The sequence below is a fragment of the Ostrinia nubilalis genome, chromosome 16 (assembly GCF_963855985.1).
Source record: "Ostrinia nubilalis chromosome 16, ilOstNubi1.1, whole genome shotgun sequence".
Taxonomy (NCBI): domain Eukaryota; kingdom Metazoa; phylum Arthropoda; class Insecta; order Lepidoptera; family Crambidae; genus Ostrinia; species Ostrinia nubilalis.
This window is the reverse complement of record NC_087103.1, coordinates 2,991,904-3,019,900: the sequence shown is the minus strand read 5'-3', so window position 1 is coordinate 3,019,900 and position 27,997 is coordinate 2,991,904. Positions and strand designations below refer to the sequence as shown.

At 37.1% G+C, this 27,997-nt stretch overlaps 1 protein-coding gene across 1 annotated transcript; it reads left to right on the top strand.

Moving 5' to 3' along the window:
- The first annotated feature begins 992 nt into the window (after positions 1-992).
- LOC135079247 (organic cation transporter protein-like) lies at positions 993-26,894 on the top strand. The gene is made up of 6 exons (XM_063973843.1): positions 993-1,258; positions 13,861-14,074; positions 22,009-22,264; positions 24,778-25,410; positions 25,866-26,044; positions 26,494-26,894. The coding sequence occupies exons 1-6, from the start codon at positions 1,086-1,088 to the stop codon at positions 26,701-26,703; spliced, it is 1,665 nt and encodes a 554-aa protein (XP_063829913.1). The 5' UTR covers positions 993-1,085; the 3' UTR covers positions 26,704-26,894.
- The last annotated feature ends 1,103 nt before the right edge of the window (positions 26,895-27,997 follow it).

The window sequence follows — 27,997 nt, the reverse complement described above, 5'->3', positions numbered from 1 at the left end:
ATGTCAACAATATAGGGATGGTACGCTAACCTAATAAGGGGTAAGGAGTTATGTTCCTGTTGCATTATTTGACAAGCGGTACTTTGGTATTCGTACGTAATACTTCACTCAATAAAATAATATGAATATTTAATATAAATAATATTTAAAATAAAACCCCTTCCCCACCTTATCACCGACTCTCTTAAATTATACATAAAAGTAAAAAAATTGCTAGGTTTAATTATTTAGCGAACGATCCCGTTCTAGTAATGACAGTTCTGTATGGTGTGCAATAAAGAGTACCTCTATCTCAAAAGTTTAGACTGAGAGCTATCATTATGCTTTGGTAAACCGAACTGACACAAAAAACCAAAGCAACAGTTAAAATTAATAAACTCAAATGATATAATAATGATGATGATAACCGGAAAAATGTAATGAAATTAATATCTGAAAAAATATTTTCCGGTGTCCATTTTAATACAGGAAATTAGCTATTATCATATCATGTGCAGAACCACAGAACGGAACCCTTGGATTTGACCCGTTTTAATTTTTTTGAGGTTTATTTTTGTATCCAGTTTAGCCTCACTATAATTAACTAGATATATCGATGCAGTGACAGACAATAACAGAGCTTTACGGAAAAGCTGCCATGAAATTTTCACCTGCCCGATTGGTCTATCCTTTCTAATTTAATTAGGCAAATATCTCTCACTTTCTCACATGCTTTCAATTTCAATTCAAGTTCATATCAAATTACATCTAGGCTCTAATCCAATTAATGTCTATACCGATAAGCAGGATTACTAGAAAAATACTCGTTATAACCCATTAAAACCTTAACCACCACATTATTTTTATACCCCAATGCCAAGTTCAAACTGGCAAGAAATTAACTACGCTTTCGAACCGTTATCATGAACTCGGTTACTTTCGATGCGATAACTTACGCGAGTGATTTTTACGCGAACAATAAAATCCTTAAGCCGACCGCGGCCACACCACTATCGGCCCGGATACCGCGCGTACGCGCGTGCAATCAACTCCCGCGCACAACAAAATAATTACAAACGCGACAAATAATTACAACTGATTACAACATGGATCCCGAAAAGAAAGAAAGTGCTGAAGTGAGCGTTGATGACATTTTGCAGTTACTAGGCCCTTTCGGCAGATTTAACGTGTTCAACTACTTCTTTATTCTTCTGCCTGTATTCATGGCTGGGATGTATTCTTCTGTATACAATTTTGAAAGCATGGACCTGGAATACAGGTGAGCATTAATTTTATTCATGACTTATTGACGTTTGAAGTTGCTACGATGTGCAGCTGAATTTAAATATAGTGCATTTGTACAGTGTTTTGTATAATTATTTAGTACTTATTTGGTAATTATGACGGAAAAAGGTACTTTACTGTAAACTAGAACATAAAATACCTAGCTACTTGATTTTTTTGCGGCGGAAAGTAAACTGGCAAAATTGAAATCATAACCGTTTTTAAGGAGCATTTAATGTTGACCTTTATTGTTTTTATTAGTAGCATTTTCCTGTGATTTGATTTACGTCGAAAATAGCACGTATCGTACATTCCTAAACTATTTGTATATGTATTCATGGAATTTAGAACGTAAAATATTGTGTTCTTATTAAGACAAACTTGCTTCACGAGAAAAAAATACGAGTAAAAAAGCCAGACAGTTTTTTTGCGCTGCTCTTTCTAAGCACTGGTCAATAATATTACGTCAAGACAGAGGTAGAGGTACTTAATATTGGGACGTAAACTTTTTAATTTATGCCAAAAACATACTTAGGTACTTATCCTTTTGGGATCAGTTAAATGTAAATACAATTTACATATTTAATATTGTTTTGGAGCCATAACTTCAGTCAGGTTTTTTCAACATTAAAATGCCAATATAAATCAGCAACACGTTTTAAAATGCCAGTTGAAGTTTCTTTTTTATTTTAACCGACCAACAGCGTCTTGAGATGCTTTGCAGGACAAAAAATACCGAGTGGGCGAAATAAAACTAACCAGTTCATTGCCCCTAAAGGTCTTAAGCATGTCTTGGGAGCATAAAGTTAGAATTCAAGATATATTAGTTTTATGCTTGGGACAGTGATGATGGTAGCCGCTATTTTCAGTTTGGGATACTTTGTATTTCGTTTCTTTCAGTGAACTGTTTCATTTGCACTGTACTGAAAAAGACAGTTTTAGTTAAAAAGGATTTATACGATTGTCGTTTAGAATAAAGGGTTAGTGCCATTTTTCACGATCTCCGTAAAATTTCACTATTTTACCACGTAAAAATGAGAAGTATTTTAGGGTTAGTAGTAGTTTCGCACGATTTTCCTTCGCACGAATGTAATTTTAATACTTTTGATACAACCGGTTGTATCAAATGTATTATAGCCTGACCAGGAACATAAAAACCCTCGCCATGTTGCGGAAAACTAATGATACTAATGGCAACAGTAACTGAAAACTTCATTGACATGTCACCTTGCATGTCAGTCTATTGTTGTCAAAGTGTAAACAAACTTTATTATAAATATGTGCAATTGATTTTGTGAATTAAATTGCTAAGATATTTTTATAGACGTGAAAGAAAAGTGGTTCACAATGTGTTAATGTATTTGTCGAAGAGAAATACTAAGGGTTCGAACAATATTTTCATTGAATAATGTTTCCGACAAAGGTTGTCAAATTGACTGACATGTTTATCGTATAGTACAGTCCACTGTGAAAATTAGCTGTAGTCTGTTTCAACTACCTATTTTAAAGTTTTTTGTCACTTTCTAAGTTTTGAATTTTATGGAATTGGGAAAGAAGTACCGAGTTTGAAGCGTTCATGAGCAGACATTGCAGTTGAAAATTCAAGTTCTGAATTTGATTATTTATGAATAATAAAATAAATCCTACTAGCTCGATTGATGGTTTCATTTAATTTATTTAAACCAGGTTACCTTTAATAATATTTTTTCGTTAATTTATAAAAATATCAAATTAGCCCGTAATCCTGAACCCTGATACATAAATTTAGCCTATTAATTTAACACATGTACGACTGTACTCAGTGTTGCACTATCAAATGCAATTGACGCGCCTCTATGCCAGGGTTTTTATGTTCCTGGTCAGGCTATAAAATCACATTCGTGCGAAGGAAAATCGTGCGAATAGTGCCAAAGTCTTGTCAATGTCATAATAAGTCTTGTCAGTGTCATGGTTTCGGTGCTACACGTGACTATAAGCAACGAGTAGCCACTTGACACTTTAAGACTGAGTTACACCACCTAACTTTGACCGTAACTATGACGATAACCGGTGTTTTTTGTATGGAGTTTGACGTTTGACAAAGTTAAAGTAAGATGGTGCAACCCAGCCTAAGCTTATAGCAGACTTATCAACTCGGAAAGGGATCGACACCGTATCGCCTTTCGCGAGCTGTCATCGCCTTCCGCGCGCTGTCAACCGCGAGGCGAGGCGTTGTTACGGTTAAGTGTGCGTTGCAGTGTGGAGTTTCATACAAAGAATACTGACCGCCTCGAGTTGATACGGTTACGATACCTTTCCGGGTCGATAAATGTGCGACGTACTTTACTCAGAAATGGTGAACAAGGCCCTTAGTCTAAGGCTGGGTTGCACCATTTTACTTTAACTTTGACAAACGTCAAAAATCTGTCAAAATCCATACAAAAAGCACCGGTTATCGTCAAAGTTAGGTGGTGCAACTCAGCCTAAAATGAACCCTGCTTTTTAACAACGCCAAGTGTTGAGAGAAAAATTATGTTAGCTTTTACCCTGAAAAAAAATCATTCATTGAGGGAGGCCTATGTTCAGCAGTGGACGTGTGGCTGAAATGATGATGATGACATAAAATGAACAAAGTGCTATCTAAATATAAAAAGGTGAATATTTCTTATATTGAAAACGAATACCTATTTACTTTATTTATTTACTTATACTCCAAAGTCCTAAACGTTCTGAACGTTTATTTGTTTACGAATGTTATTATTTATTCTGTCATTATTACATTGTTGAAGTTTATTTACCTTGACTTACGATAATACGGTGTGCGCAAATTATTTCGCCATTGACGCTTCAGCATTTGGTTTACATATTACTATGTCATAGTGAACATCAAATGAGTCCATAAATGGAGTCTACAAATAGACGATATACGAGAATGTCACAGGCTGATGCATACATAGAAATCTGTACTCAATTATTTATTTATTTTACACCCGTATTCGTTCATTACTTTGGTTTTTTCGGGAAAAGACAAATGGAGCAAAATAATTACACATTGGTACCCAAGGGAAGGAAAAAGGAAAAGAGGCAGGCAACAGAAAAGATGGGATGATGATATTAGGCAGGTTGCAGGCACAAGATGGAGTACAGTAGCCAGGGAGAGATCAGAGTGGAGTAGGTTGGAGGAGGCCTTTGCCAATTGGCAAACGGACCTACAGAAAATAAAGAAGCACGAAATATATGAATGAATAAAATTGTTTAAAAAACACATTACTTAATAGTGTGATGATAAATGTACAGTATACTGTTGTCCGAATAAAAGGCTTAATTATTATAATTATTATTATTACACCCGTATTCACAAACGATGCTTGCATAAGTGAAGCAGCAAATCGAACGCACAGTGTTGAATAGAGCTCTGTGATTGGTTTGCGTGTGACCCTGTGCGTCCACGGCACTATGAGACCTCAAAGTGATGTTTGTGAATACGACTAGACTGCTATAGGCTAATAATGATGAAGACATCTATGGTGTCGCCAGACTATAATAAATATAATATACAAAAGCGAAAGGTCACTGACTGACTCACTCATCACGAAATTTCAGAAACTACAAGGGCTAGGACTGCTAGGAGTCTCAAATTTTGCATGGGGGTTCCTTTTAGAACGTAGATGCTCACTAAGACGGGATTTTGGAAAATTCAAAACTCCTAGGGGGAAAACGGGGTCCACGCGTACGAAGTCGTGGGCGACCACTAGTAAATAATTGTTAACACTTTGTTGTTTGTTTGACGCACATTAATTTGACGCAGGCGCCGCGTGAAACCGGTAATTCATTATGACCTTTATCAACAGATGAATTAACAAATCACTATCAAAGCCCTATCTCCAATTGATATGCCTTGTAACACGTTGATCGAGATAGTGTATGCTCTCGAATGAAACTAGACCCGTATCACAAACGACGCTTGCTTAAGTGAAGCAGCAACGCTATGCGAAGGCATAGCGTTGAATAGAGCTCTGTGATTGGTTCGTGTGTGTCACTCCGCCACTCAAGTATTGTCTATGAATAGGTTTTTGGGACCCTGTGCGTCCACGCGCACTGTGCGACCTTATAGTAATGTATGTGAACGGGTATTACGCCCGTATTCACAAACGGTGCTTGCTTAAGTGAAGTAACAAATCGAACAGCATTGAAAAGAGCTCTGTAATTGGTTCATGTGTCACTCTGTGCGTCCATGCGCACTGTGAGACCTGATAGTAATGTTTGTCAACGGGTATTAGTAGTGAGTACCCGCGGCTTTGCTCAGACCAGTTTTTCTTGTTCGCTCTCTTGGTGCTTACAGTATGTTTAACGGGCTAAAAATACACCTCAGAAAAAGGGCAGTGCGATGACATCTATGTGTGTTGACGACGGTACATAAAATTAAATTGTAGCATCTTTTGTAATTGTAATAGGTCATATTTTGCAACAAAACGTAGGTATAGCCTCAACAGCGACTGTGTATCAAAACACATGCTTATTAACAATCTGACGTCATTATTTATAATCTGAATAACTCCAACCGGGTTTGTCCGGGAAAATGCTTATTCTCTACTTAATTATGAACTTTTAAGACTTATTTCGTTTCTGAATTGTTCTGAATTTAGAGTAAATCAACTTTGAGAATTCGGCTTGAGTAAACTCAAATCAAAATACCTCAATGCCTGAAGATTAGAGTGTATAACCAATGTGTGTTACCAGTGATAACTTATGGCTCGGAAACGTGGCCTCTCACTATAGGCCTTATACAGAAGCTCAAAGTTGCACAGCGTGCTATGGAGAGGGCTATGCTTGGTGTTTCTTTGCGAGATCGAATCAGAAATGAGGAGATCCGTAAACGAACCAAAGTCGCTGACATAGCCCGACGGATTAGCAAACTGAAGTGGCAATGGGCAGGGCACATAGTACGCAGAACTGACGGCCGATGGGGCAGAAAGGTTCTGGAATGGAGGCCGTGTACCGGAAAACGCAGCGTGAGACGTCCACCTACAAGGTGGACCGACGACATCGTAAAGGTAGCAGGGAAGCGCTGGACGCAGGCCACTACCAATAGATCAACATGGAAAGCATTGGGGGAGGCCTATGTTCAGCAGTGGACGTCCTATGGCTGAAATGATGATGATGATGATGATGAAACTCAAATCAATTCAGGACAATAATTCATAAAAGAAAATAGGCTTAAGTTCATACTAGCTTAATTTAAGTAGAGAATGAGCATTCTCAATCTTAAAATAAACTATCTTTGAGAAAAAAAATGGTTTAGACGGACAGTTAGCGTTAAATAGTTCGTGACACCCAAAGTGGACAAAAAGTGATAACACAACCTTATTCCAATTGTAACAAAGACGTGTTGCGAACTTTTTGGCTACTTTGGGTGTCACAATCTATTTGTAGCTGACTGTACCAGTAACTTGCAGGTACAGTTACTTGAGTCTCCACTTAAGGTTCTGAGAAATGATTCATACGGTTACGCTCGCCACAACCTGACGAGTACATCGGAGTGATATGGCATCTTGTTTGGTATAAAACGACAATGGAAGACATTCACAGCAATTATGTCTGATATCATTGGACGTATCAAAAGCTTTGGGAGAAGTCATAAGAGAAAACAAATGGATAGGGGAGACCGAGGTGAGTTGTAACAGAGGAGAGTTGTGACATTATTGAGTTTTGGAAACCTATTAACTGTCAGCGAGCTCTCAACAGCGCGCATTTGTTAGCTCGAGACTTGAACTGACAAACGCGTACTGTTACGAGCTCGATAATACTCAAAGTTCCAAAAAATCGACAATGTCACAACTCTCCTGTGTTACAACTCACCTCGGTCTCCCTATGCAACGGAAACTTACTCAATTATCATTGGCAATCGAGAATGATGGTAGAGAACCTAAGATACTCGGGTATCGATATATGAAAACAAAATGTATACAGACTGTTAAAGTTCTTGAAGAACATCGTATCGATATACCTAATTACCTGCCAATGATTTTTATTTATGGCTCATCGAGATGATGGCCGTTGGTACAGAAAAATTGTCGAGTGGCGACCACGAACGGGAAGACGTAGTGTGGGCGGGAGATGATACGGTTACGATCCCATTCCGGGTTGATAAGTGTGATAAGTGTGTAAATAAATAAATAAAAATAAGTCATTTAATATCGACACATTCTGGTAAACCTGACATCTCTACGTTATAAGGCATTTTATTAGTCCATTGTATTAGAACTGCGCTTACGCATGTACTCTTCAATGGCTTTAAAATGTGACGCAAACTTGGGGTAAAGCATTCGTCTGCTGTCTGCGGTCAGGTCAAATCAACGCAGCCCGCACCTGTCAGTTTGCATTCTTTGCATCAATAAAAAATGTATAGAGATCGACAATGTCATTGATACATGATGCGGGCTGCGTTCACTTTAATCTGACCGCAGACCGCAGAACGCATTCAATGTAGCTAATTCTTATTGGTATAAGCGAGTTGAAATATTCTTAAAAAAATGACGTGATTATTAGTTTATTTTCATTCATAACTACATTCTTACTTTTCCCATCGTATTAAATTAAATAAATAATAAATAAATATCCTTGGACATTTTACACTGCACTTCTAGTCCCAAACTAAGCAAAGCTTGTACTATGGTAGTAGCAACGGATATAAACATACTTAAATACTTTTTTTTTTGTAAATACATACTTATTATACATAGAAAACACCCAGTCCAATACAAACAAATATGTTCATGCACACAAATGTTTGTACTGTGCGGGAATCGAACCCGCTACCTCCGGAATAGTAGTCCGTTTCGAACCACTACACCAAACGGTCGACAAATTAGTAGTACTGTACCACATTAATAAAGATGTGGCTCTATCCTAAACAGCCCACGGAGTTGGTGTAAACAAGCCCAACATATGGAATGTATATTAAACATAGGTTTACTCTATTTATGAAAGCTATCAAATTATTAATTTAACCATAATTCAATATCCGATTATCAAAACCACTGCAAATAGAGAAGAGAAAGCTAAATTATTATAATTGATACTAGGGAATATCAATTTTATAAACATGACTAAGTTTATAGTTAATAAACCTGAGGTTTATTGACTTTAAAATATCTAGGTACTAGTTAAGTACTACCGTAGGAAAATTACTACAATTAAACGCAAGAAAGGAAAGCGCAGCATAGGACGTCCACCCACAAAGTGGACCGACGACCTCATAAAGGTAGCAGGAAGGTGCTGGATGCAGGCCGCTGCGAACCGGTCATCATGGAAGTCATTGGGGGAGGCCTATGTTCAGCAGTGGACGTCCTATGGCTGAAATGATGATGATGATGAAAAGCAAGAAAAGTAATCTCAAGGTCTCGCCCAACTGTGGGATGACGTTACGTGCTCTACCAGTGCAGACGGATAACGGCATATAAAGTTACACTGTAATAGCATCTTATACTATTAAAATATACTCAACATCAAATAAACCGCACCTTTCGCGACACGAAACGATTTTCTTCTGACACAATCATGGTGATCCAACAATATTGGTGTTATTTGAAAGCCCAATAAATATCCTTAAAGAAAAACACATTTAATTTCTTAATAAATGATTAACCATAAATACACACAACATATATACCATAAATGTGACTTGAAAAAATACCTCACTTTGGGCCCATCTATGGGATCAATTAGACCAATTTTTATGGTTATAAAACCAAATAATGATCTCACGTGTCCTCTTTAACAGATGGATAGCGATTAATCCCAACTTAATAGTTTTATAGCCATAAAAGTTGGCTCAAGCGTAACTACCTATTTTTTGCAGAAGTGACTCTGGATCCTTCTAAAGACACATTTTTGGGGTAAAAACCTTTCCTTTAATGAAATGAAGGTTAGAACTAGGCTTTTAAATGGTGCCAATATTGGTGGGGTGCGGGGAGCCGGGGATGCATACGTTTGAAACTGCTTGTCGCGGGAAGTGCGATATTTGATGTCGAGTGTAGATGCTAATTTGCAACAAAAAAATATAGCCTGACGTGAGATAGACGTACGTTGAGTCATCATCATCATCATTATTTCAGCCATAGCACATCCACTGCTGAGCATAGGCCTCCTCAATGATTTCCATTAAGATGGGTTGGTAGCGGCCTGCATCCAGCACCTTCCTGCTACCTTTATGAGATCGTCGGTCCACCTTGTGACGCTGAGCTATTAACTAGCAACAATTGAAGCAGTATCTAATGTTAACACTATTAATATTAGGTAACCAAGATATCTGTCTGCTCCCATTTACCTATATCATAACTTGTAAATGGTTTGTCCATTATTGAGTAAATAGGAGGTCGGAAAAGTTAACTGAGTTTTTCTGTCACTTCGTCTCAACACCAGCTGAAAATTATGTGATAGAGCAAACTTTTGGGACCTGTATTAGTGCCCTGTAAAGGACTTAATACACATAAAGAACTAGCGGCCTGTGGCTTACATAAAATAAGGAACCTACCTGCAAAATTTCTAGTTTGAAGGTTTTTATAGTTTCTGAAATTTCGTTATTAACCAGTGAGTGGTATTTCACTTTTATAGATTTGAATTTTCATTGTTACATTAAGGCTGAGTTGCACCACCTAATTTTAACCATAACAATCACAATAACCGGTGCTGTTTGTCTGGTATTTGACAGATTTTTGACTTTTGTCAAAGTTAAAGTAAGATGGTGCAACCCAGCCTAAGGAAAGTATGTAAGTTGATATCAATAAAAAAAAGCTCGCGGCAATGCGACTGAAAGTTTATAATTAGCAGCAATTCTATGAAACCCGACGCAAACAGAAAGTTTGCCTCAGTCAAAAGGGAAATTATCGAAACGCAAAAACTTCACAAAAAACGTGGAAACTTCCCAGCGACTTTTTAGGTATTATTGGAAGGCTAAAACAATGTCCCTCGATTATTAAAGCATTCTCATTTTAACTTTTGAAGTTTGTAAGTCATGAATTCATTGAACTTCTTTCAATACCCACGTTAAAAATTCAACTGTTTTCATTTTTTACGAAAACTTTGGTTGTTATTTTTAACCATTGAGTTATAATGTACTACGTACTAGAGAAGACATGTCAACTAGACTGTTTCTGGCACGTAAATAGGTCCACGGACCGAAATTCAATTAGTATGTGCTCAGCGGTTGCTGTGACAACACGCTTGAGTGCAGTTTTGTTTTTTGAAATATGCCATCCTATAGACGAAAATACTGTTTAAATAACTCCAGATACATATTAAGTAAAAATCAAGGAATGACTTATGCACTTTAAAACACTAATTTAATTTTAATTTGTTAATTACAAGGCGTCACCGCGGCGGCAGCCATTTTACGAAAATTTCAAAGAATAATAATCGCAGACTTGACACTGACGCATAAATTAGTATACGAAAGGAAGGTTAAATACAGCAATAAAAAGATTTTTTTAAAGATTATAAGCAGTTTGTATTGCACAAATTACTAATAGTCCCGTCCAGGCCCTTGTGTTAAGCTAAATAAGCTTGGGTTACGGGTGGGCTCACACAATAGTCGTGCGGCATCATGGATCAAACTTGTTTGAATCTCACTGCTGTTGTTCGTATGCGACTGGTTAGTTAGTAAATCACCCTAATTATTGACACCTAGCTCACGAGATAGGCTAAAATTATAATAATTGTACAGTGTGTCTGGTCACCAGTGTCCGACCCGTTAGGGCGCAGTAAAATGATCAATTTAATCGAAAAATCCAGTATTAAAAAATTACAGCTATTTTAATTTTTTTAGTTTCTGGGTCCGGATGGATTCATTTATTTACCAAATCTACCGATGTACAGGACCTATGAGTATAAAAGTGATTCGTTCGACAGCTGAAAAAGTAAGCAATACGTTGTCATCAAAAGCTTCCATTTAAATTTCTTAGAAACACTTGGTAAAAAAATGATGCTTCTTTTTAGATTTTTCAATGTTACAAAAAACTAGAAAGTTTTACATTTTTAGATGCACTAAGTCATTACCTAAAAACTGATATACCTTGGCTTTAAATCAACTAGTCTAGGTGCTAGCTACACAGGAGATGCAGCGGTGAAAAGGAGAGGTGGGAATAGCCCCGTAACTTCTACCTCACAGCTATTATACGTGTACTCAACCACTGAGATAGTTAACAATAGAGACAATAAAATAACTGAAAGTTTCTGACTTTCAGTTATTTTATTGGTTCTGGAGTGAAGGCGTGGGTCATCCCTAGCTTTGTTCCTACCGTGACGAGTGGGAATTTTTCTAAAATCTCAAGATGGACTGACTGAAGATAGCAGGAAGACGCTGGGTGCAGGCCACTATCAACTGGGCGATGTGGAAATCATTAGAGGAGGCCTTTGTTCAGCAGTGGACGTCCAGTAGCTAAAATGATGATGACGATGTTTCCTTACAGTATCCAACTCAATAGGCAGAAACTAAACGTAAACGAAGTGTCGCCTCTGTAATGGTATCATTATCTATAACTCATAATATTTCGTGCGCTGTTGGATGACAGTTTTAAACTAGAGATGGGTAATTTTTTTATCGAATTAGAAAATACCAGTTAACGATTCTCAAGGCGATTATCGATTACATTAGATTTTAATCGGGAAGAAAAATAATTAATGGCTTAAGCATCAGTATGAAGCCCATACGCACTTGTAGCACAAGTAACACGATTAGCCTCAGTCCCCTCAGTTGTGAATTCGGAATCGCCAGTTGTAATTTTAAAATCGCATCACAGAGTGAAGTAACTAACACCAAAAAACGGCAGAGCGAAGTGATTTCGAATGTTTCAACTGCTACGTTTTGTCACTTGTCTAGGAGGGCTAATTTTAGTCTAAGGGAGGGGAGCTTAGATTACATTACAGGAAACGCACAATATAATAAAAGAAAATAATGTAAGTAGCTGAACCTTTTTGCTATTGAGCACCATGAAAATTTAACACAATTTAGCCGATTTGTTTATTTTTCACAATCGTTTCACAATGTCTATGATGAGGCGACCGCAGGAACGTCACTATTCGTGCAATCCTATCAATGAAGTACGACATTTTCTGGTGCAGATTTTATCGCCATAAATTATGAAACTTGATAGTCATGGATTTGACTGACAGCTGTCCGTCAAATTCCCGCCCCGCACCCCGCACTGTACATATTTTGTTCGCGATGTCTGTTCTATACGTAGTAATATTACTTCAATGTTTTTAACACTATTATTTTGAAAGTGGATAGACTGTATAAACACGTCATTTCGAATTTGACTTACAATATAAAAAAAACATCTATACGTACTTTTTTAACATGTAGGTTTTAACATTAAAGATAGCATTGGATTGGTTACGCCTTGATATTTCAAGGAAAAAACTGAAAAGATTTTGATGAACATCTGCAATGTTATAGCTTACATAATATCACATGGGTTATACCTACATATAATATGTATTCTCAAAAATCTATGTCGTAGCCGTAGCAAAAGCCGCATCTAAAATAAAACTTATTTCCAATGTAGAGCCATTTGACGACGAAGAATTAGCCTTAACACACGTGCTAGAAAGGTAATAATGATGTCCCAAAGATGTACGAGTGTCAGGTTAACATTTATATAAATTAAGGTGGCATTTTCCTCATCGGCCTCGCAATAAAAGTAAATAGTCCGTTGAATGTAACGACCTTCCTTGTCGCCATTGGCCATTAGCTATGGATCTCCATGCCGGTTTTTGTTAACATTCGTTCCCACAAAATTGGCCACCTCCGCTATTTGTATTATCAACTGGCAATTTGGAGCCGCCAGTTTTTGCTATCACAAAGCTTGAAATGGCTGAACACTACTTAGTCGTAGCTTATGCTAAAAATATCTGAGAGAAACGGAATTTTACTTAGTGAAACCGCTGTCGTCTTGCCCTGATTAAAGGATGATATAGGTGCGGGTAACTTTTCATTCAAATGCCTAAGTAGGAGGTATAAACTATGACAAATATGTAAAAAAAATATCAACGACATCTAATACGAAACTAAGCAAGGCTAGTACCATAGGTACCAGGTACGAGACAACGGAAATGAACGAAGGTTTCCGACATAATAATGCGTCAATATTATACTATACTTTTTGTAGAAAAGGTTTGTCTTACGTGCCCCTATTGAGAATTGAACCCTAGACCTCGTAGTCCAAGGAAGGTCAATAGAACTTAGTGGTGGTTATTTTTACTAGCCCTTTACCTACGGGCCCTTGGAAACCAAAGTCGCCTCTCAATACGGGGTATTTTAACCTATAAAATTGTTTGCTCCACTTAACATCAAGATATTTTAAAATTTATGAGACTTACGGTATTGAAATTTGGAATATTATATTCTGCAACTAATGTAGTTTCATAATTACAAGCGCATTTTACACTTAATTTGCAATTTTACTGTTTTTTTTTCGTAAACCGTGATTTAGTATTGGCTTTGCCAAAATTACAATAGATGCCACCCGTATTGAGAAGTGACTTTTGACTTGGCAACTATAGGTGCCTCCCGTAGGTAAGAGGCTAGATACATGTCAAACTTCAGTTTTCTTTCAGGTGCGCAGTGCCGGAGTGCGACGACGACACTTTGGCCCTCAACTTCACGATACCCCACAAGGAGGACGGTACTCCTCACAAGTGCCTCCGCTATGCGCCTTACAGTAACTCAACGTACAACGAGAGCTACTGCTCTGAGCTGGACTTCGACACATCGACTCAGATCGAGTGCGACTCCTACGTGTATTTGGAAGAACACTCTATTGTTAAAGAGGTAAGTCTTTTATTCCTCTTTAATACAGTTTATACCTCACACACAAGGAGGACGGCACTCCTCACAAGTGCCTCCGCTATGCGCCTTACAGTAACTCAACGTACAACAACGAGAGCTACTGCTCTGAGCTAGACTTCGACACATCGAGTCAGATAGAGTGCGACTCCTACGTGTATTTGGAAGAACACTCTATTGTTAAAGAGGTAAGTCTCTAATTGCTTTGTAATATGTTTATACCACACAAGGAGGACGGCACTCCTCACAAGTGCCTCCGCTATGCGCCTTACAGTAACTCAACGTACAATAACGAGAGCTACTGCTCTGAGCTAGACTTCGACACATCCACTCAGATAGAGTGCGACTCCTACGTGTATTTGGAAGAACACTCTATTGTTAAAGAGGTAAGTCTTTAATTTCTCTTTAATACTCGTAGAGGGACGGTAGGTACTCCTCACAAAAGCCTCCGCTATGCGCCTTACAGTAACTCAACGTACAATAACGAGAGTTACTGCTCTGAGCTAGACTTCAACACATCGAGTCAGATAGAGTGCGACTCCTACGTGTATTTGGAAGAACACTCTATTGTTAAAGAGGTAAGTCTTTAATTTCTCTTTAATACTCGTAGAGGGACGGTAGGCACTCCTCACAAAAGCCTCCGCTTTGCGCCTTACAGTAACTCAACGTACAACAACGAGAGCTACTGCTCTGAGCTGGACTTCGACACATCGAGTCAGATAGAGTGCGACTCTTACGTGTAAGTATTTGGAAGAACACTCTATTGTTAAGGAGGTAAGTCTTTAATTGCTCTGTAATATAGTTTATACATACAAGGCTCTAATCTATTTTGGCTTTATTAATTAAGGAGGTAAGTCTTTTATTCCTCTTTAATACAGTTTATACCTCACACACAAGGAGGACGGCACTCCTCACAAGTGCCTCCGCTATGCGCCTTACAGTAACTCAACGTACAATAACGAGAGCTACTGCTCTGAGCTAGACTTCGACACATCGACTCAGATAGAGTGCGACTCCTACGTGTATTTGGAAGAACACTCTATTGTTAAAGAGGTAAGTCTCTAATTGCTTTGTAATATGTTTATACCACACAAGGAGGACGGCACTCCTCACAAGTGCCTCCGCTATGCGCCTTACAGTAACTCAACGTACAACAACGAGAGCTACTGCTCTGAGCTGGACTTCGACACATCGACTCAGATCGAGTGCGACTCCTACGTGTATTTGGAAGAACACTCTATTGTTAAAGAGGTAAGTCTTTAATTTCTCTTTAATACTCGTAGAGGGACGGTAGGCACTCCTCACAAAAGCCTCCGCTATGCGCCTTACAGTAACTCAACGTACAACGAGAGCTACTGCTCTGAGCTGGACTTCGACATATCGACTCAGATAGAGTGCGACTCGTACGTGTATTTGGAAGAACACTCTATTGTTAAAGAGGTAAGTCTTTAATTGCTCTTTAATACTCGTAGAGGGACGGTAGGCACTCCTCACAAAAGCCTCCGCTATGCGCCTTACCGTAACTCAACGTACAACGAGAGCTACTGCTCTGAGCTAGACTTCGACACATCGACTCAGATAGAGTGCGACTCGTACGTATATTTGGAAGAACACTCTATTGTTAAGATACATACAACTCATACAAGGCTCTAATCTATTTTGGCCAATAAAAACGTGCCTCCGTGTAGATTTTTCTATAGTTTGAAAATATCTTAAACACGTGCTTATTTATTTTATTTCTGGACATCTTGTCTCATAAGCAAGAAGAACCCAAACGGAATGATTATTATGATATATTTGAACCAACCGTTTTTGACGTTGTACGCAACAGTAGGTTCAGTTTACGTAGCAGACAAGCGAAGTGTGTCCTACACTCCACCACACTAGGTGGACAGATGACCTGGCAAAAGTTTCATGCTGCAAGCAAGGGCTGAAATGTATGTGACCTTCATTAAATTCAGGAAAAGGGTCGTACTCCTAGAATGGAGACTAAATGACCTATGTATGTGTGACACATACCTACCATAGCATGATATCATAGGTCTCGAAGCGGCATATAATTAGAAAAAACGGGTCTGACGCAGAATGTGCACTTCGCAAAATGAGCATTTCGCGAAATCCGCACTTTTCCATACTAATATTATATAAACAAACTCTGCAGCCTTTACATTTATATAGAAAAATCCGCATTTTGCGCAGTGCACATTTTGCGAAGTGCACATTTTGCGTCAGACCCGAAAAAACATCCGAGATTGATCAACTTCTTGCTAATGTATTCAATACTAGCAAACGGCGGACCTTACTCATACTCATAGATAGCATGTCTGGATGTACGTGCAGTTAATGCCTATTGCCAAACCTAGCTAGATATTAGCCAAACAATGTACTCATAGGTACCTTCATTTCTAAGCCGGTCAAGTGCGAGACGACTGCACGCGAATTTCGTTCTTATTATCTTTTATTATTTTCTTCGAGTGGAATCTTAGGATGTTTAATTGAGGTCTCAGACTTAATGAGCTATTAGATATGGTTTAATTAGACCAATGGCTTATCGTGACTATTGAGGCACGGAATCATATTTCTTTTCTATCGGTCCAACCAAGCCTAGTGTCCAAAACATACTGAGAACAAATAAATAAAGTTTATACATTACGTGCTTTACACTCAATATGATCGAATTAGATCCTTCTAGTCGAGAAAATCTATTTCTACGTATGTACCTACCATAGAGTAGAGGCGTATTTTTATAACGGCCATAATAATTTATTTATTCTGAGATAATGTATGTAAAAAAGACTAAAACTTGATTTTTATAAATGACACAACATCTACATGCGAAACATACTTATCACTTGCAGAAAAACTGTACAAAAATATACGGTCATTCGTTACGTCATTAATCGCTAGACAACCATTAGCCATATACGAGTAGCAATACCGTACCGCACTCTCAGGGCACGGAACGGAACCCCAAAATCGGAGAAAGTACACGATCGATCTAAATTAAAATAGCATTGCACTTTGCGTTATGGAGGATACAAAAAAAACCAGAGTTAATTGACTTACGGAATTAAAACTATCACGAATGCTACTTTGTCTAGGTGACTGAAGACAGGTTTGTTCGTTCGTTTCAGCCAAATGACGTCCACTGCTGGACAAAGGCCTCCCCCAAGGTTTTCCACAATGAACGGTCCTGCGCTGCCCGCATCCAGGCTCCTCCCGCGACCTAGGTTAAATGATAGGTTATGGACATCTTTTAACGAATCATTCTTAATCTAAGTTACCTTACACACATGACACCTCGTGGGGGCAAAAATATCGGCAAAGAGGGCGACACTTGCTTTACAATTACATAAACTTATAAAACTAATGATACAAGTAAAAAACTATGCAGACAGAGGAGTAATCGTTTTAGTCTCTTTATTAATTCGTATGCGTTGTGTGATTTCGTATGCGAATAAAATACGAATACTTTAAAAATACGCCTCCAGGAACTAATTAATAAACCGAACACATAATAATTTCCGTGCTGAGTTATCGTAGACATAACTTCTAAACAAATACTTAACTTATCATAATACTTAAATCATTAATTACGACTCTGTAATAAACAACTCAAGTAACAAATTATAAGTTTGTAATAACGTATTGAACTAAGCGATTGATGTTAATAAATTTAAACTAACACCAGCATGATTCATGATTCACGTCAAAAATAAATTACTAATCGTTTAAGCCTTGGAACAAATATTTTAACTTATGCGAACAAATAACGCGAATAACTTCGCGAATTACTGAAGCAAAAACGTAATTATCAGTGTGATAAATGATAATAAATGTCCAGCTTTTTCAATTTCATTGTTTTAAATCAGGCCAAGAACTATGATGCTATCGTGTTTGTTTTGCATGTAATTAGTTTCCATTATTTGCATGTCCAAAATCAAAATACTTGACTAAGTACTGTAGTAAAAAAAACCGGCAAAGTGTGAATCAACTCGCGCACTCAGGATTCCACTCCGGACTCATAGCAGACTTGTCAACTCGGAAGAGGTGAACGCCGTATCGCCTTTCGCGAGCTGTCATCGCATTTCGCGCGCTGTCAACCGCCAGGTGAGGCCTTTACGTTACGGTGCGGATAAGAAAGAAAGAAAGAAAGAAAAATATTTATTCGATGCAAGTAGGTACACAGCAAGATATTAACTAAAACTAGACAGCAGAACGTCTACAAGCACCAGCTCAGATAATTGTGCGTTGCATTATGGAGTCCCATACAAAGAATACTGACCGCCTCGAGTTGATACGATTACGAATGTTACGATCCCTTTGCGGGTTGATAAGTGTGCTACGTCCTTTATCAGTATCATTAAGGTTTATTCACTGATCTTTTTCACCCTATATTATGTCGCATGGTCTTAAAAAGGCACTGGAAAACAAGTCTCACGCCTACCAAATGTTTTCGCTAATTTTAGCATAAATTATGCATATGACAATAAAGTCTATTTACGAGTAATAGAGGTCTAAAAAAGTTTTTAATCCTATTATAAAAATGCGGTTAAAGTAAGGTTAATCAGGTATTATTTGATGTTTTTAGAATAAATTCTGCAAATCATGAAGACTATTTATAGAGCTCTATAAATAGTGTTTATTGTTATTATTTTTAAATCTCGTCTAGTGATGGCTGGGTGATCGACGTAAGTATGACGATTATAATGCCATCAGTCTGGACTATGTAGGGTAAGGTTGCCTATTTGTGTTCACCTACCGATTTGCATCAAGGATCACTCTCCCTCAGGACCCTATATACAGGGTGGAATTTTGAAATGCCACTTGGAGAGAAAGTACTCTTAAATACTGTAGATAGAAAATTTTACTTATGGTAACAATATCTGCGGCCCATAGATTTACTTCCCTTCGTTGTAAAAGGCGTCAACAGTGGTATTTGACAGAAATAATTCCAAATTTTAAATTCGACAAGTAGTTCCTGAGGCAAGCATTTTCATTTCAATCAAACAAACTCTTCAACGTTATAAGGATGATGAGGAAAATGCCGAAAGGCATTAAGTCCGCCTTATATGTATAAGTCAACGCGAAATTGTGAACTCTTGTCAGTTTATAATATATCGTGTGAGATTGTAAACTAACAGTGGGTTAGGTTAGAATAGTAATTTAACTACGTCAGATTATAATCTGACGGAATTCACAATATTACGGTGACATATACACTGCTTTATGTGCATACAAGTTTGAAATAAATAAATACCTAATGAACCTGGCACTTGCACCTTATTAAAATACAAATTGACGTCTTCATTGTATAAAGAGACAAAACAAGTTAAATATGAAATATTCTTTCGCGATGACATTGATGCTGATGAGCTATTAATGATCGAGTAAGTCATCAACATGACAGAGGTACCTAAATCCTTATTAAATTGTTGAACTTAACAATGAGGTAATAATTTTCATCTAAGGCTGAGTTGCACGCACCGTCTTACTTTAACTTTAACAAACGTCAAAAATCGGTCAAACTCCATACAAAAACCACCGGTTAAGGTTATAGTTACGGTCAAAGTTAGATGGTGCAACTTAGCCTAAGTTGTTTCTTGATCGTTTCATGATGTATTGAACATATTATTACCAAAAACCAACGAAATACAAAGGTGCAAAATTAATGTCTTTTATGTTTATATAATTATTTAAGGACAACCAACAAAACATACACCATACATTCACAGTTTCCTTATAAATAAATTAAGCTAAGGTGTTGCCTTAATTAAAGGTTGCCACGACATGCACAGAATGTTGGATAGCAATAACGTTGCCAAAGTGACAGAATGCAAAACAATGAATTATTAAAACTAACCGTTAAATGTTAAATTAATTCACATCTGATCTCCACAGCAACACGAGAGAGCATTTACAGAGGCATAAGGATTTGGCCCACACTCCCAACGCTGGCCAAACGGTTTGGAAAGGCCTGCCGGGATAGGATGCGCGCCGTGATAAAATCTTATCGATGATTTTAGACGACAAATGTATGGGCTTATCACGCAAAATCGATAAAATGGCGTGATAAACGCTTATTGCGCATCCTAGGCCTACAGATGTTAATTTGATATTTGTCCCCTAATTGTTTCTTACGATTTTGGCGCGTTACTGCAGTAAAGAACTGATCTTGAAACAATATTATTAAAATACCTTTTTTTAGACATAGTACCTACTCGCACAATGTGTTGCATGCAGATTCGTTCAGCACGAGGCTCGCCTGAAGTTTAGATTAGCATTCTTGCTAAATAAATGAGCACGTGACTCCGTAAAATAATCATTTAACTGCACACAGCTATTCATTAAATATATCACGCCTTACAATTTCATTTATTTCTATACAGGATGTCTCAGAATAAGTGAATTAACTATGGGAGATAGCTTGACCTCTGACCTACCTTTAAAAATATGAAAAAAAATATGTTTTAATACAATACTTACCGGAAAAATAAATTGTCTCTTCCGGAAATCAAACTCTATAACTAGCTTTACTAAGCCTAAGTAGATTTTCACATTATTTTTAAATCTTTAGTTTAATGATACGTAAGGTATTATTTTTATGCGATCATTTCTTTTAACTTTTTGAGGCACTTGCGTGTAAATTCTAAAATGAAAATCAACTTCAATCCTTGTGATTCTCGCATAGTAGACTAGGACCACTCTCATTCTAACTAAGGGATATATCTGAAAGCATTGGGACTCCCCATATGACCAGAGTGGAGAGTGTAAGCCAAACAAATCCTACGTTTGCCTCTGCTCACTCATAAAACTCATTTTATTCTTGCAAGTAGGCTTTTAAAAAACACTTTTACACGTACACAGTAATAATCCTATCACTGCTTCGGGACAATAAATGGGCAAGTGCTGAGAAGAAGCAGCGCAAGAAACTCATTCATTGCTAAATTATTTCCTGCAGTGGACACTAAATGTCCATGATGATCAACTTTGAATAGTAGACAAAGTAGGTAATACAATGATGTTTTATAGCTGAAATATTGAAAGAACGTGCTAGTGGGTGTTACGTGGACCGTACCATAATAATTCATCTCGTATCAAGCCAGCCCATCGTAATCGCGATTTCACACCCCTCAATTACACCGCAAGTGACTCACGATAAGTATTTATGGTTCCATTTCAACTGAGAGTCACGTTGTTTGACACATTCAGGATTGCAGCCTCGTGGATGTGACGGGTGAGAAGGTAGCACCAGATCCATATGGTATCAGAGTGCTACAAATGACCAAAATGACGTCATGGTTACAGCGCGGGCGCTAGAAAAAGCGTATTTGGTGTTTCGGTGCAACTATGAAAGCGGTATTTTTCAGTAATTTACTAGAAACTGGAAATAACTTGAGTAGTGGGGCTACCCTTCTATCACATAAACTTTTCTAGTCCTACGAGCTTTGTGTTTACATAATAAGGCAATTCTGCGGGCTATGTCACTTTCTTTGGTTTTCCGACACACCTCGTTGACTATCGACATGATGTGAAAAGTCATAGAAAGTACAAGTCGTCATCTACGACATGTTTCTTTTGAAATAAAGCCGCCGTGCTGCTGGCGGGCTTGATGTGTAGAGTTCATAAGTTAGCCTATCTAGATGACAAAATTTCAATTATTTGTCTGTCAGACAGATAATTAGAAAATATTGGACTCGTATTTTTTTTTCTTTCATTAATTAGTGCTACATCGAGTTGAAATGTCGCGTAACATCACTTTAGAGTGTCCAGGTTTTTTACTCAAAAGTGACAATTTCAACTCAATATAATCCTGTAATCTATCAGACGGACTCAATAGAATTTCGATTTCATTACCCAGTCATCATCTCAATTCAGTGGTTACTTTTGTTTTCCTTACATTCGCCATTTTGTTTCAGTTCAACCTGGCCTGTGTGGACTGGAAGCGATCCCTGGTTGGTACCGTCCACAACGCTGGCTTCTTCATCTCCATACCGTTAACTGGACTGCTCTCCGACAAGTTCGGGCGGCGGCTCGCGCTCGTGTTCGCTTCGGTAGCGAGCGGCGTGTTCGGCCTAATTCGCGCGCTCGCGGCGAATTACAACATGTTCGTCGTCTTCGAATTTCTGGAACCAGCGTTTGGAGGCGGCGTTTATACGGCCTGCTTTGTTTTGGGTAAGTAAAAGTCATGAAAAACGTTAATTAAAAATAGGCTTTGAAGAAAAACTCGTTCAAGAATCAAACCAGTAAATAAATGTTTTGATTCATAAATACTTCCATAAAGGTACGTGGTAGGTACATAGTAAATAAATACTTGTAGTATTGACGTTGGTTCTAACTTCTAATAAGGTCAATGTAAGTACGCGGAACATGTAAACACCAGTTTTCTCACGCATGTGCTTTAAGTACTATATGCTATGAGTGGAAATGAAACTTGACATTATTGATGCTATAGGTACCTACCTAATTATAGTTTACGTTGATAGAGCTGCGGGCTAAGGGCCTTCAAGACATTTTGAATCTTATTCATAAACAATAGGTGTTTCGGGTGTCATACTTGCTATCGAACGTTGAAGTATCTATTGTCTAGATATCGACAACTATGCATCAACGGGTCGCTACATCTACGGTACTCCATATTAAAAGTCATGAAATCAACGGGTCGCTGCATCTACGGTACTCCATATTAAAAGTCATGAAATCAATCGGTTGTTTAATCAATGTCATGACATCAAAAGTCGCGGTGGGTAAATAACGAACTTCTCAGGGTGGGTAAGTAATATTTTCCTACCAAATTTTGTACTAAAAGGTAAAGTATTAAGAAAAAACAATTTTTTAATCATACAACTTTTAATTGAATTATTAAATGCCAATTTATTATTAACAGTTCTCGATAATTTATCGATTGAAAAATATTCGGTATTTGAATCGAAAGGTATATTCAATTTTATCAATATCAAAATATTCAATTTTAATGATAAAATAATTATTATTTACTACCACCTATTTAACTTGCATTCTTATTTAAAATTATTCATGGAAAACATTGGTTTTAGGCTTTACTTGCTATTCTTGCTAACATTATCAAGTAATGAGTGCCATTACTGTGGCAGTACTAAATGTATGGAAGCTAGTAACATTGAATTTTCGGATATTATCCAGTCTGTAACCTATTACTAATATCGTTTGAAAGAGCTCGTGAAGCACTTTCAGGATCAGTAATCAGTTTTTCGGTATCTTGTGTAGTTTAGAAATAATCGAGTTAGATCACTTATCGTTTCCACCCTGTATAGGTACTTAATATTTGAAATGTATTACTAATTATTGCTATAAGAATTTTGACCGAATAAAACTTTCAATTCTATTAGAACTTTAGACATTTCTCTCACTTTAAGCGGCATTGGATTTTTAATCGGATTTTGAAACTGTTACAGATATTTAAAGATGATCCCAATTGCTGTCAACGGAACGGGGCAACAACGACTAGGCTCTGCGGAGACATTTGAGTACATACGCGTGCGTGTGTGTGACGAAGTCCTTGCGAGCAAATCCGTGGCTTGCGGGCGTACGTTAAAAAACCCATGCCAAAGCGGGAATACAAATAGATACAGCAACATTCATTGTAACGTACCTACTAATTATTATGGAGTACTGTAGATGTAGCGACCCGTTGATGCATAGTTGTCGATATCTAGACAATAAATACATCGACGTTCGATAACAAAACATTCATTGTAACGTACTAATTAATATAGAGTACCGTAGATGTAGCGACCCGTTGATGCATAGTTGTCAATATCTAGACAATAGATACTTCGACGTTCGATAGCAAGTATGACACCCGTTTAATTCGATCAAGTTAAATGTTTCCCTTCACTTATTGAAAGCTGTCCCAGAATTGGGCAACCTTCGGTGTCGAGTTTCCGTCGTGTAGCATATTCCAGTCAAGAAACTGCGGACTATTTTCTTTGTTTTTTACTTTAAAACACTAAATATTAAATTCAACACAAAGCGTAAAGGATAATGCTGCTCAAATATAAAAACTGTTGATCAATCGAACGTTTTCCGGCTGAACAAAAAAGCAAACATCATTCCACGTAAGAAAATATTGTTGTTATAACTACAAAAAACCAGTCGAGTCCAAATTATAGTTAGGCACTTAGAGGATTCTTAGATTTTTATCATGTCACATGACTTCAAAATTTGACAAACAAATTATCATAGCAAATCGATTTGGTTTTTACTGCAAAACAAAATCGTTGGGAACGTTTCACAGATCAAAAATATTTGTTATTATACCTTAAATATACTGTAAGTTCACAAAATTACTACAATTTTGCATAATTTATACAAAAAATAGGTTAAATAGTGGATTCAATTCATTGTCTAGCAATAATTTAGAATAATCTTAATCAATCGGATTTAGCACCTCATGGCCTTCCGTATTAAACGGCTGACTAAATAAGATTGTTTTATTACTAATTGTAGTTTTTGTGTATCAAGAATCATTTCCTGGCGTTGTTTTAGGCACTTTCTTACCATTGTGTCCATGGGATCACCTGACAAGCCCTTTTTTGTATCATCTGTATTTATAAACTCTTTCTGTGTTACTGTGTTTTGATTCCTCTTTTTATCTAGTTCTTGCCTGTGGATGAAATATTAAGCTTCATAATTAATTTCTTTTCCAGCTTTAGAACTAGTCGGGCCCAAAGGAAGAGTCTTCGCTAGTCTGCTTTTCAACACCATGTTCATCCTTGGAGGAGTCACAGTCACATTGTTGGCATACTGGCTCAAGAACTGGAGGTACCTGCTTTTCGTCATCTACACACCCTCGGTCTTTGTCTTCACCTACCTTTGGATGCTATCTGAGAGCTTCAGGTGGTATTTCAGCAAAGGGAAGTACGAGGAGGGCCTAAAAGTCCTCAGAAGATCGGAGAGGTTCAACAATGTGACCGTACCTAAAGATTATTATAACCAAGTCGAGAAGCAAGCTATGAGGCAGAGAGATGCAAGGAAAAGCGAGTCCATGGAAAGTAACCAGTCCGCTTTTAAGCAACTGCTGACGTCACAAATGATATGGAAAAGACTGTTCATATGTTCGTTCCTCTGGACGGCATCCACTTTAGTCTACTATGGCTTATCCATAAACGCCATAGAACTGTCAGGGAATAGCTATTTGAACTACATAGTGGTGATCGTGATTGAAGCCCCAGCAAATGTCTGCAAATTGATATTCTTGGACCGATTTGGAAGGAAAAGGGTGATTTCTACCGCCTTTTTCCTGGCTGGACTAATTTTAATTAACTACGGGTTTATACCAGGTAACTTTTTACTTTTTAACTAATCTCTTTTCTTTTGTTAACCTTCGACGTATATTTAGTAAGTAGATCGTTTGAATTCGGTGGCACTTTCTACACTGTCGAGGTCAATGGTATTAGTATTGGCTTAACGGTTTGTGTACCTTTAAGTTAAACAGGAAAATCTCAAATGTTTTCGTCAAATATGATGTGTGCTAATGTGTAAAGCAGTTACCGTATTTGTTTACTTATGCAGTGTAAGTGGCATAAGAAATGTAAAATTCGTGACTAATTCAGTTTTGTCATTGCTTAAAATTCGGTTTTTGATATAATAACAGTACATTCCCCAAACATGAGACAAATCCAATGAGCCTCAATTTCACTCTGTATTAAAGAAAGAAGCGCTACTTAATACTTTTAAAAGAAGTCCAAAATCTGTGGAAAACAAGCCGTTATCTCAAAAATATCCTTTTTTTCAGCTGGCAACTGGTCCATATTCTTTTATCTGGGAGGCAAGTTCTTCATAACGCTGGCATACAATTCGTTATACGTTTTCGCTGCTGAGGTATTCCCTACCAACTACAGGACGTCATTGCTGGCCATATGCTCCACGATTGGAAGGATTGGGTCCACAGTCGCTCCACTCACTCCTTTGTTGGTAAGTCGGCGATATAATTTGCAAATATCTCGGGTCTATACGACTTGGTTATTGTTACTGTTGTAACATCTTGCTGAGTATTGTCTGCCAATTTGCCTGATAATTGGCAATATTTGGACGGTGGAATAAGAATACATTTGTATTGGAAGAATTATAAAGAATAGGATATAAAGAAATTTGTGCTTAGAAATGCTAATTTAACAAAATGTAATATTACTAAACATTTACTTTTTTTAACCCTTTAACAAATTTCTCGAAATCTGTTAAGCATTTTAAACGTTAATCGGTAACAAACAACAGATAGAGACACTTCGTATTCATAAATGAATGTGGATAAGGTCCTTGGTTGATTCCATCAGACTATTGCTATAATAGAGCTACTTATTCCATAGGTGTATGTAATTATTTTTCATTTCTATTCGTGGTTACAATGACTATTTATTTTCCAGGCGAGGTACTACGTGTATCTACCAACCACACTCTTTGGCATCATGGCCGCCATATCCGCCTTCCTCGTACTCACTCTACCAGAGACAAACAACCTGAAACTCCCCGACTCTTTGAAAGAGGCCCAGGACCAGGACAGAAAGAAAAAGAAAGAAGACAAAAAAGAAGAAACGCAAGTCGATAGAAATGTAGAGAGTAAAACTAGTCTATAATGTTATGTAAATAGGTAGGTATTGAAATAAAAGTCAGTGAAAATTGGTTAATAATGTTGCGCCATTGCATAGATTGCATAGTGTTGTCGGTTGATAAGAAAATATCGATAGAGGCAACTAGTAAGTAGGTAGATAGTTTATTAAAAAGACAAGCTTAATGTTGACATCTTGTGAATGTAATAGGTGTGTTTTTCTAAAAAAAATGTATAGTTTGATGTGAAGGCAACTGTAGTATTTATATACAGAATGTATACTGTATTAAGAACATTAATTATTTTATATTTTTGGATTATTGAATGAGTTATGGAAAATGGGAAAAGTATCAATTTGACAAGGCTTGTGAAATAGTTTTAATTAACCTGTAATGTAATTTTAACTAAAAGTCAAATATTAGGTCAGTTTTCTGAAAATTACCGAATGATATAATGTTATTTCAATGCGCGAATTGCCATATAAATAGCCGCATTGACTGAGCTACATGCTTAATCACCAAAGACTTCTAAGTTAATTTTCATTCCTTCTTCTACATTGGCTGATCGAGTGATGCACCCCCTGAAATAACTTCAAATACCTTCCAACAAAAATATATATCGACATTTCTAAATTTTTATCGACTTCACTAAACAATATCAGTAAGTTTGTCGACATAAACCTTCGCGAGCTCGTGGCACATTTCCAAACGGCTAAATTAGATGTTGATACTCATCCATCAACAATTACTTACCTAAGTAAGCAATATTTCAGTTCGGCACAGCCTTAGAAATACTTTAGAAGTCTTTGATGATGATGAAAGTACATAACTATTAAAGTACTTAGGACTTAAGTACCACCTAATGTAATGACAATTCCATATTTTCATATTAGTATAATGTAGGTAGGTACTTAATATGGTAAGTATAACTGTACTTTAGATAGAGTTAACATAATATATTTGTGTGATTCGAAGTATGATTGTGAGAGACTCCTTAGGATTTATTGTATAAGTGTTTTAAATTATTTAGTACAAAAACGCAAAACACGTTACTATCTCTTTACTTATGTAATACATAATCACCAAGAAATACCTAACTAACAGGTTGCAGTTATTTCAAAATTAATGATAAACCAAAGAAATACATTATAACGAAGCAGTAACTATGTATGCGTAATATAATATCAACAATACACGTAATAAGTACAATATTTCAATGATGAACGTTGTGTGTAATTTTTTATCATTATAAATCCTTCGTGATAACACAATAAAAAGTATTTTTCCTAGAAATAGTTTCATTCTACATAATAAAAAACTTTC